We start from the raw sequence: 12,279 nt of genomic DNA, 5'->3' as shown, positions 1-12,279 counted from the left end.
TTTGGAGAGGTAGGATTTTTGACTATTTGGAAAAACATAGTTTGAATATTGATAGTCAGCATGGCTTTGAGAGGGGTAGGTCATGCCTCACAGGATATGGCGAGACAAGTTGACGAAGGTCGAGCAGTGGATGGCGTGTATGTGGATTTCAGTAAGGCATTTGAGAAGGTTCCTCATGGTAGGCCCTATCAGAACGTTAGGAGGTATGGGATACAGGGAAAACTTGGCTGTTTGGATATAGAATTGGCTGACCGAAAGTCAGCGAGTGGTAGTGGATGGAAAGTATTCCACCTGGAGGTCAGTGACCAGTGGTGTCGCACAGTGATCTGCTCTTTGGCCTCTGCTCTTTGTAGTTTTTATAAATGAAGAAGTGGAAGGGTGGCTTAGTAAGTTGGCGATATCACAAAGGTGTTGTAAATAGTGTCGAGCGCTGTTGCAGGCTACAACAAGACATTGACAGGATGCAGAGTTGGGCTGAGAAGTGGCAGATGGAGTTCAACCTGGATAAATGCGAAGTGATTTCTTTTGGACGATCAAATTTGAATGCTGAATACAGGGTTAAAGACAGGATTCTTGGCAGTATGGCGACCAGCGGGATTTTGAGGGCCATGTACATAGGTCCCTCAAAGTTGCCACCCAAGTTGATAGGGCTGTTAAAAGGTTTATGGTGTTTTGGCTTTCATTAACAGGGGGATTGAGTTTAAGAGCTGTGAAGTTTTGTTGAAGCTCTACAGAACCCTGATTAGACTACACTTGGAATATAGAACATAGAACAATACAGCACAGAACAGGCCCTTCGGCCCACGATGTTGTGCCGAACATTTGTCCCAGCTTAAGCATCCATTCATGTACCTATCCAATTGCCGCTTAAAGGTCACCAAAGATTCTGACTCTACCACTCCCACAGGCAGCGCATTCCATGCCCCCACCACACTCTGGGTAAAGAACCCACCCCTGACATCTCCCCTATACCTTCCACCCTTCACCTTAAATTTATGTCCCCTTGTAACACTCTGTTGTACCAGGGGAAAAAGTTTCTGACTGTCTATTCTATCTATTCCTCTGATCATCTTATAAACCTCTATCAAGTCATCCCTCATCCTTCGCCGTTCCAACGAGAAAAGGCCTAGCACTCTCAACCTATCCTCGTACGACCTATTCTCCATTCCAGGCAACATCCTGGTAAATCTTCTCTGCACCCTCTCCAAAGCTTCCGCATCTTTCCTAAAGTGAGGTGACCAGAACTGCACACAGTACTCCAAATGTGGCCTAACCAAAGTCCTGTACAGTTGCAACATCACTTCACGACTCTTGAATTCAATCCCTCTGCTAATGAACGCTAATACACCATAGGCCTTCTTACAAGCTCTATCCACCTGAGTGGCAACTTTCAAAGATCTATGAACATAGACCCCAAGATCCCTCTGTTCCTCCACCTCACTAAGAACCCTACCGTTAACCCTGTATTCCGCATTCTTATTTGTCTTTCCAAAATGGACAACCTCACACTTGGCAGGGTTGAACTCCATCTGCCACTCCTCAGCCCAGCTCTGCATCATATCTAAGTCCCTTTGCAGCCGACAAAGTTTCTGACTGTCTCCTCACTATCCACAACTCCACCAATCTTCGTATCATCTGCAAATTTACTGACCCACCCTTCGACTCCCTCATCCAAGTCACTAATAAAAATTACAAACAGCAGAGGAACCAGAACTGATCCCTGCGGAACTCCACTTGTAACTGGGCTCCAGGCTGAATATTTACCATCTACCACCACTCTCTGTCTTCAACCAGTTAGCCAGTTTTCTATCCAATTGGCCAAATTTCCCTCTATCCCATGCCTCCTGACTTTCCGCATAAGCCTACCATGGGGAACCTTATCAAATGCCTTACTAAAATCCATGTATACTACATCCACTGCTCTACCCTCATCCACATGCTTGGTCACCTCCTCAAAGAATTCAATAAGACTTGTAAGGCAAGACCTACCCTTCACAAATCCGTGCTGACTGTCCCTAATCAAGCAGTGTCTTTCCAGATACTCATAAATCCTATCCCTCAGTACCCTTTCCATTACTTTGCCTACCACCGAAGTAAGACTAACTGGCCTGTAATTCCCGGGGTTATTCCTATTTCCTTTTTTGAACAGGGGCACAACATTTGCCACTCTCCAGTCGCCTGGCACCACCCCCGTTGACAGTGAAGACGAAAAGATCATTGCCAACGGTACTGCAATTTCCTCTCTTGCTTCCCACATAATCCTAGGATATATCCCGTCAGGCCCGGGGGACTTGTCTATCCTCAAGTTGTTCAAAATGTCCAACACATCTTCCTTCCTAACAAGTATCTCCTCTAGCTTACCAGTCCGTTTCACACTCTCTTCTTCAACAATACGGTCCCTCTCGTTCGTAAATACTGAAGAAAAGTACTCATTCAAGACCTCTCCTATCTCTTCCGACTCAATACACAGTCTCCCACCACTGTCCTTGATCGGACCTACCCTCGTTCTCGTCATTCTCATGTTTCTCACATATGCATAAAATGCCTTTGGGTTATCCTTGATCCTATCCGCCAAAGATTTTTCATGCCCTCTCTTAGCTCTCCTAATCCCTTTCTTCAGCTCCCTTCTGGCTATCCTGTATCCCTCCACTGCTCTGTCTGAACCCTGTTTCCTCAACCTTATGTAAGCTTCCTTCTTCCTCTTTACAAGACATTCAACCTCCCTCGTCACCAAGGTTCCCTCACACGACCATTTCTTTCCTGCCTGACAGGTACATATATATCAAGGACACGTCGTATCTATTCCTTGAAAAAGTTCCACATTTCCACGACATCCTTCCCCGACAGCCTATGCTCCCAACTTATGCTCCTCAGATCCTGTCTTACAGCATCGTAATTACCCTTCCCCCAATTGTAAAACCTACCCTGTTGCATGCACCTATCTCTCTCCGTAACCAAGGTGAAAGTCACAGAATTGTGGTCACGATCACCAAAATGTTCACCCACTAACAAGCCCATCACTTGTCCCGGTTCATTACCGAGTACCAAATCCAATATGGCCTCCCCTCTGGTCAGACAATCTACATACTGGGTTAGAAAAGCTTCCTGGACACACTGCGCAAACACTGCCCCATCCAATCTACTTGATCTAAAGAGCTTTCAATCAATATTTGGGAAGTTGAAATCGCCCATGACTACTACCCTGTGGCTTCTGCACCTTTCCAAAATCTGTTTCCCAATCTGTTTCTCCATATCTCTGCTGCTATTGGGGGGCCTATAGTAAACACCCAACAAAGTGACTGCACCTTTCCTATTTCTGACTTCGGCCCAAACTACCTCCAAAGGCAGATCCCCCTCGAACTGCCTTTCTGCAGCCGTTATACCATTTCTAATTAGCAACGCCATCCCCCCTCCTTTTTTACCATGCTCCCTAATCTTAATATTGTATCCAGTTCTGGTTGCCTCATTACAGGAAGGATGTAGATGCTTTAGACAGGGTGCAGAGGAGATTTACCAGGATGCTGCCTGGTTTGGAGGGCTTTCTTATGAAGAGAGGTAGACTGAGCTTAGGCTTTTCACACTGGAGAGGAGGAGGAAGAGAGGTGACTTGATAGAGGTGTAACAAGGTAATAAGAGACATAGATTGAGTAGATAGTAAGAGACTTTTCCCCACGGCAGAAATGGCTGTCATGAGGGTTCATGATTTGAAGGTGATTGAAGGAAGGTGTAGGGGAGGTGTCAGAGGTAGGTTCTTTGCACAGAGAGTGGTGGATGCATAGAATGCACTGCCAGTGGTGGTAGTTGAGTCAGAGACATTAACGACATTTAAGTGACTGCTGGACAAGCATATGGACGGCAGTAAATTGAGGGGTGCGTAGGTTAGGTTGATCTTAGGTTAGGATAAATGCTTGGCACAACTGTTCAATGCTCCATGAATCTAATTCATGATTTTCTGAGGCAGTGCATTTCGGGACAATTATGACAAAAATGGTACACGAAAAGTTAATTGAATTTTTCTTGGAATAATTCTTGTGAATCCTTTCTGCACCCCATGTAATGTCTTTTACTTTTACTTTTAAAAAATTCTTTTAAGGAATATGGGAGAAAGTGGTCAGAAGTTCCAGGATTTTGACCCAGTATGACAGGAACACAGAAACAGGTGGCTGCCATTCATTCCCTTGAGTCTGTTTCGCCATTCATTGAGATCTGGGACCTAACTCCACACCCCTTTGGCCTATATCCCTGAATATATTTGCTTAACAAAACTTTATCTATCTTAGATTTAAAATTAAAATGATCTAGCATCCACTGCCATTTGTGGATCAGAGTTCCAAACATTTACCACTTGTTGTGCGTAAAATAATTTAAAAAGGTAGTTGTCGAAGCTAATAATATCTGGATTACTCACAGGTAGAGGGATGGCTGGAAATGGGAGGCCTTCACAAATGATATGATGAGAGTGCAGAGAAAATATGTTCCTTTTGGGGTGAAAGGCAGGGCTGGTAAGTGTAGAGAATGCTGATGATTAGAGAAATTGAGGTTTTGGTCATGAAAAAGAAGGAAGCAAATGTCAGGTATCAAAAGCAGAGATCTACTGAATTCTTAGAAAAGTATTAAGGCAGTAGGAGTATACTTACGAGGGAAATCAGGAAGGCAAAAAGGGTGCATAAGATAGCTTTGGCAAATAGGGTTAAGGATAATCCATAGGGTCTTTACAAATACATTAAGGACAAAAAGGTAACTAGGAAGAGAATAGGACCCCTCAAAATCAGCAGGAGATGGAGGAGATACTAAATGAATATCTGCATCAGTGTTTACTGTGGAGAAGGACATGGAAGATATAGAATGTGAGGAATTGATGGTGACATCTTGAAGAATGTCTTAAAATGCATGAAAGTGGATAAATCCTGAGGATGTGATCAGGTGTATCCTAGAACTCTGTGGGAAACTAGGGAAGTGATTGCTCGGTCCTTTGTTGAGATATTTGGATCATCAATAGTCACATGTGAGGTGGCGGAAGACTGAAGGTTGGCTAACATCATGCCACTATTTAAGAAAGGTGGTAAGGAAAAGCCAGTGAACTATAGACTGGTGAGCCTGACGTCGGTGGTGGGTAAGTTGTTGGACTGAATCCTGAGGGACAGGATTTACATTTCCTTGGATAGGTAAGGACTGATTAAGGATAGTCAACATTTCTTTGTGCGTAGGAAGTCATGTCTCACTAACTTGATTGAGGTTTTTGCAGAAATAATGAAGAGGATTGATGAGGGCAGAGCAGTGGACGTGATCAAAATGGACGTAAGTAAGGCTTTCGATGAGGTTCCTCATGGGAGATTGGTTAGATCTCATGGAATACATGGAGAAATAGCCATTTGGATACAGAACTGGCTCAAAAGTAGAAGACAGAGGGTGGTGGTGGAAGGTTGACTTTCAGACTGGAGGCCTATGACCAATGGTGTGCCACAAGGATCGGTGCTGGGTCCCCTGCTTTTCATCATTTATATAAATGATTTGGATGTGAACATAGAAGGTATAGTTAGTAAGTTTGCAGATGACGCCAAAATTGGAGGTATAGTGGACAGCGAAGAAAGTTGTCTCAGATTACAATCTTGATCAGTTGGGCCAATGGGCTGAGGAGCAGCAGATGGAGTTTAATTGAAATAAATGCAAGGTGCTGCGTTTTGGAAAAGCACATCAGGGCAGGACTGATTATACACTTAATGGTAAGGTCCTGGGGAGTGTTGCTGAACAAGGAGACTTTAGAGTGCAGATTCATAGTTCTTTCAAAGTGGAGTCGCTGGATAGTGAAGGCAGCGTTTGGTATGCTTTCCTTCATTGGTCAGAGCATCAAGTATAGGAGTTGGGAGGTCATGTTGCGGCTGTATAGGACAGGGATTGGGCCACTTTTGGAATATTGTGTGCAATTCTGCTCTCCCTCCTATAGAAAGGACGCTGTGAAACTTGAAAGAGTTCAGAAAAGATTGGAGGATTGTAGGGTTTGAGCTGTAGGAAGAGGCTGAATAGGCAGGGGCTGTTTACCCTGGATCATTGGAGGCTGAAAGGTGACCTTATAGAAGCTTATAAAATCATGAGGGGCATGGACAGGATAAATAGTCAAGGTCTTTTCCTTGGGTTGGGAGTCCAGAATGAGAGGGCATAGGTTTAGGGTGAGAAGGGAAAGATTTAAAAGAGTCCTAAGGGGCAACATGTTCACACAGAGTGCGGTACTTGAATGGAATGAGCTGCCAGAGGAAGTCATGGAGTCTGGTGCAATTACATTTAAAAGGCATCTGATGGGTATATGATTGGAAAGGTTTAGAGGGATATGGGTCAAGTGCTGGCAAACGGGACAAGACTAATTTAGGATATCTGGTCGGCATAGACTAGTTGGACCGAAGGGTCCGTTTCCGAGCTGTACATCTCTATGATTCTATGGGAAATAACCCTGAAAGAATGGTGGTATATTTCCAAGTCAGGCTTAGAACATAGAACAATGCAGCACAGTGCAGGCCCTTCAGCCATCGACGTTGCGCTGACCTGTGATACCAATCTGAAGCCCATCTAACCTACACTATTCCATTATCATCCATATATTTATCCAATGACCATAAATGTATGGACTTCAGCAAGGCATTTGATAAGGTTCCCCATGGTAGGCTCATTCAGAAGGTCAGGAGGAATGGGATTCAGGGGAACATAGCTGTCTGGATACAGAATTGGCTGGCCAACAGAAGACAGCGAGTGGTGGTAGAAGGAAAATATTCTGCCTGGAAGTCTGTGGTGAGTGGTGTTCCACAGGGCTCTGTCCTTGGGCCTCTATTGTTTGTAATTTTTACTAATGACTTGGATGAGGGGATTGAAGGATGGGTCAGCAAGTTTGCAGATGATACAAAGGTTGGAGGTGTCGTTGACAGTATAGAGGGCGGTTGTAGGCTGCAGCGGGACATTGACAGGATGCAGAGATGGGCTGAGAAGTGGCAGATGGAGTTCAACCTGCATAAATGTGAGGTGATGCATTTTGGAAGGTCGAATTTGAAAGCTGAGTACAGGATTAAGGATAGGATTCTTGGCAGTGTGGAGGAACAGAGGGATCTTGGTGTGCAGGTACATAGATCCCTTAAAACGGCCACCCAAGTGGACACGATTGTTAAGAAAGCATATGGTGCTTTAGCTTTCATTAACAGGGGGATTGTGTCTAATAGTCGTGAGATCTTGTTGCAGCTCTATAAAACTTTGGTTAGACCGCACTTGGAATACTGCGTCCAGTTCTGGTCACCCTATTGTAAGAAAGATGTGGATGCTTTGGAGAGGGTTCAGAGGAGGTTTACCAGGATGCTGCCTGGACTGGAGGGCTTATCTTATGAGGAGAGGTTGACTGAGCTCGGACTTTTTTCATTGGAGAAAAGGAGAAGAAGAGGGGACCTAATTGAGGTATGCAAGATAATGAGAGGCATAGATAGAGTCGATAGCCAGAGACTATTTCCCAGGGCAGAAATGACTAACACGAGGGATCATAGTTTTAAGCTGGTTGGAGGAAAGTATAGAGGGGATGTCAGAGGTGGGTTCTTTACACAGAGAGTTGAGAGAGCATGGAATGCGTTGCCAGCAGCAGTTGTGGAGGCAGGGTCACTGGGGACATTTAAGAGACTGCTGGACATGCATATGGTCACAGAAATTTGAGGGTGTATACATGAGGATCAGTGGTCGGCAAAATATCGTGGGCTGAAGGGCCTGTTCTTTGCTGTACTGTTCTATGTTCTATGTATAGATGATAATGGAATAGTGGAATAGCTTGGAGGGAAACTTTCAGCTACTGGCATTCCCATGTATCTGCTGCTCTTGTCTTTTTAGACAGTAGTGGAAAATGCAGTTTGAGGAGCTTTGGTGAATTTCTGTAGTGCATCTTGTAACTGGGACACAATACAGCTACTGAGTGTAGTATTATAAAGACGGAATGGAAGTACATCCACAATCAAACAGGCTGCTTTATCATGAATGATGTCAAGCCTCCTGGGTGTTGTTGGAGCTGCACAAGTGGGGAGTATTTCGTCACACTCCATTCTTTGAGGAAGTGACAAAGTTGATTGATGAGGGAAGGGCTGGAAATGTCATATACATGGACTTCAGTAAGGTGTTGATTATGGTTCCCCATGATAGACTAATGGGGAAAGTGAAGTTGCATGGGGTCCAAAGTGTACTAGCTAGATGGATTAAAAACTGGCTGGGCAACAGGAGACAGGGAGTAGGAGTGGAAGGGAATTTCTCAAAATGGAGACCTGTGACTAGTGGTGTTCCACTGGGATTCGTGCAGGGATCACTATTGTTTGTGATATGCATATATGATTTGGAGGAAGGTATAGGCAGTTTGATTAGAAGTTTTCAGATGATTGGTGGAGTAGCAGATAGTAAAGGGGACCATCAGAGAATACAGCAGAATATAGATAGGTTGGAGAATTGGGCAGATGGACTTCAATCCAGCCAAATGTGAGGTGATACATTTTGGAAGATCAAATTCAGGAGCAAACTATACAGTAAATAGCAAAGTCCTAGGGAAAATTGATGTACAGAGAGATCTAGGTGTTCAGATCCATTGTTCCCTGACGTTGGCAACACAGCTCAATGGAGTGGTCAAGGCAGCATATCGCATTCTTTCCTTTATCAAATGGGGTATTGAGTACTAGAGTTGGCAGGTCACGTTACAGTTGTTAGTTGTAAAGGACTTTGGTTCAGCCACATTTGGAATTCTGCGTACATTTCTGGTCACCACATTACCAGAAGGATGTGGATGCTTCTGATAGGGTAACAGAGGAGGTTCACCAGGATGTTGCCTGGTATGGAGGCTGCTAGCTATGAAGTGAGGTTGAGTAGATTAGGATTATTTTCATTGGAAAGGCGGAGGTCGATTGTGGCCTACAAAATCATGAGGGGTATAGACAGGGTGGATGAGTCATGAGTTCAAGGTGAGAGATGAAAAGTTCAGGCGAGATGTGTGTGGAAGGTTTTTTTACGCAGAGGGTGGTGGGTGCCTGGAACGCATTGCCAGTGGAGGTGGTAGATGCGGCCACAATAGTGTCATTTAAGATGTATCTAGACAGATACATGAATGGGCAGGGAGCAGAGGAACACAGATCCTTAGAAAATAGATGACAGGTTTAGATAGATGATCTGGATCGGTGCACGCTTGGAGGGCCAAAGGGCCTGTTCCTGTGCTGTAATTTTCTTTGTCTGTCCTGCTGGTGGAATAGGATATAACAGTGATGGAGGTTTTTTAGATTAGATTAGATTAGATTACTTACAGTGTGGAAACAGGCCCTTCGGCCCAACAAGTCCACACCGCCCCGCCGAAGCGCAACCCACCCATACCCCTATATGTACCCCTTACCTAACACTATGGGCAATTTAGCATGGCCAATTCGCCTGACCTGCACATCTTTGGACTGTGGGAGGAAACCGGAGCACCCGGAGGAAACCCACGCAGACACGGGGTGAACGTGCAAACTCCACACAGTTAGTTGCCTGAGGCGGGAATTGAACCCGGGTCTCTGGCGCTGTGAGGCAGCAGTGCTAACCACTGTGCCACCGTGCCGCCCACTCTAGGACATTGAGTATATGGCATAATTAAATGTTTATGACAATGTCAGGCTATTGCTTGATGTTTCTGTGAGACAACTCTCTCAATTTTGGCATTAGGTTGCAGATGTCAGGAAGGAGGTCTTTGCAGGGTTGATCGGGTTGTCATTTGTGATCCTTGGTCAATACCAGGTGGTTTAATTCCTTTGTTGAGAGTTTGCAGCACTTGATACAACTGATTTGGCTTGCTAGGTCATTTCAGAAGACTGGGTGGGGGTGTGTGTGGAATTTCCCAATGGCTTGACAAAAAGAGAAGACACACAGACAGATACATATATAGCTCTGCTTTGAGTGTTTTCTAATATAGTTTCTCTGTGCCAGTGGGCTCTGGATACTAGGGATATCAGGGTCTGCCAAGTGGCCCAAGGTCCAGCAGTAGATGTAGCATGTAATTTGTATTACCTGCAAAGGCTTGGCTATCTGAGAGGCCTATAGGATCACCCTATGTAAGATAGGGAGAAGGTGACACATTAAGGGTGTATTTGCAAACACATTTCCTGTCGTTACAGAGCTGCTGGAAATATCACAAAATTGGGCAATGGAATCCTTAACAAATATTTTCCCATTGGAACTTTTTCTAAACCAGAACATTTACAATAATAAACAGAAAGAACAAAAAAAAGCTTCTGAGAAAGAATCAATTTCTGAATCCCACTTTAAACAGAAATTAGGACATACTTTAGAAAGTAATGATGGTAATAATATAATCATATGACCAATCCATCCAAAAGATGACAGACTGAATTAAGATACATCCCATCGAATTTTAAACACAGAGCTGTAAGTGCTTTGGCTGAAACTTCTGTCTCTGATGCACTGTCCATATTTGCAATGGATTGCATCACTAGTTGGACAACAAGTTGAAAGATAGCTCCTTCCTGCACTGCCAACTGGGTTTGCTTCTGGGCTTTCTACTAACTTAATATTCACTTACCCGTCTTTAGGTACAGATTCTGGCTTTAGCACTGCCACGACCCTGCCTTGCTGGCTGACGGACTGGTTTTCCAGCTCAATAACAATGATATCACCACCTTGTCTGAAATTAAAAACAACAAAACAGCAATGAAAAGCAAGTTTAGAGCAACAGTGACAATGAACAGCACAGACTGGGTGCACTGTACACTGGGAGCATGGTGCAGTGTGCAACATGCACTTGTAGCTATGTGCAGTATGCAGTGTGCAATGGGAGTGGTCTGCAGTATACAGTGGGTGCAGCACACAATGGTTTCATAGAATCACAGAATCCCTACAGTGTGGAAGCAGGCCATTCGGCCCATCAAGTTCACACCAATCCTTCGAAGAGCATCCCACCCAGACTCAACCCTATCCCTATGAGCCTGCTCTTTCCCATGGCTAATCCACCTAGCTTTCACATCCATGGACACTGTGGGCAATTTAGCATAGCCAATCTACCTAATCTGCACATCTTTGGACTGTGGGGACAAAACCCATGCAGACATGGAGAATGTGCAAACTCCTCATAGTCGCCCTAGGCTGGAATCAAACCTGGGTTCCTGGTGCTGTGACCCACCCACTGTGCTGCTTCATGGTCATGTGACACATCAAAGCTGTCAATACCAGGTGCAGGGTTACTTTGTTTTGGAGCAGCACCAACAGGATCCAGATAACAGCTGGGCTATAGGAAATGCCTGTACTTAATAATAGAGTTTTACCTAGTTGTACCTAATAATAGCCTGACAATAGCTGATAATGTTTCTATAAGGGCCTCAGTGAGGAAAGATGTTGCGTTAACTGGGCTGACATTTAAGACCTGAGATGACTCCTGCCACCAGATCTTGATCCTATAGAACAAGATGTAGACAACAACTAGAGAAGTGAAAATGATGATTGCACTTGGCGATGGAGCTCTTACAGCTATCCCTGCACCAGTCAGCTGGTTATATGTCTGGACCCAGGATACAGTCCTACTTTGAGAGGGAACCAACTTCAGGCATATGGCTTTCATTAACAGGGGGATCAAGTTTAAGAGCTGCGAAGTTTTGCTGCAGCTCTACAAATCCCTGGTGAGACCACACTCGGAATATTGTGTCCAGTTCTGGCCGCTCTATTATAGGAAAAGAAATGGAGGCTTTGGAGAGGGAGCAAAGAAGGTTTACCAGGATGCTGCCTGGACTGGAGGGCTTGCCTTACGAAGAGAGGTTGACTAAGCCCGGGCTTTTCTCTCTGGAGAGGAGGAGGAAGAGAGGTGACCTGATTGAGGTACACAAGGTAATGAGAGGCAAGGGTAGCGTCAATAGCCAGAGACTTTTCCCCAGGGCAGGATTGACTGGCACGAGGGGTCATAGTTTTAAGATATTAGGAGGAAGGTATAGAAGGGATGTCAGAGGTAGATTCTTTAGATTAAATTAGATTAGATTACCTACAGTGTGGAAACAGGCCCTTCGGCCCAACAAGTCCACAACGACACTCCGAAGAGCAGAGTCATTAGGGACATTTAAGCTGGACATGCACATGGATAACAGTGAATTGAAGGATGCGTAGGTTAGATTTTCTTATTTTAGATTAGGAATAATCCTCGGCACAACATTGTGGGCCGAAGGGCCTGTTCTGTGCTGTACTTTTCTATGTTCTATGTGAGCAACACAATGCTGTTCTAACAAATGCTTGACTTTGTGTCACTGCAGATGC

General features: G+C 44.7%; 1 protein-coding gene across 2 annotated transcripts in view; it reads right to left on the bottom strand.

The window, feature by feature from the left end:
- Window positions 1-12,279, bottom strand: part of lrrk1 (leucine-rich repeat kinase 1) — a 252,945-nt gene that overhangs the window by 16,636 nt on the left and 224,030 nt on the right. For both annotated transcript variants that reach the window (XM_043677668.2, XM_087981352.1), the window contains one exon: window positions 10,565-10,666. In XM_043677668.2, coding sequence (XP_043533603.2) covers window positions 10,565-10,666 — 102 coding nt within the window. The remainder of the gene's footprint in view (window positions 1-10,564; window positions 10,667-12,279) is intronic.

This window comes from Chiloscyllium plagiosum, unplaced genomic scaffold, assembly GCF_037043375.1.
Source record: "Chiloscyllium plagiosum isolate Xiang-an unplaced genomic scaffold, Cpla_swu_hap1 HiC_scaffold_39, whole genome shotgun sequence".
NCBI classification, from domain to species: Eukaryota; Metazoa; Chordata; class Chondrichthyes; order Orectolobiformes; family Hemiscylliidae; genus Chiloscyllium; species Chiloscyllium plagiosum.
This window is presented reverse-complemented; position numbering and strand designations above follow the sequence as displayed.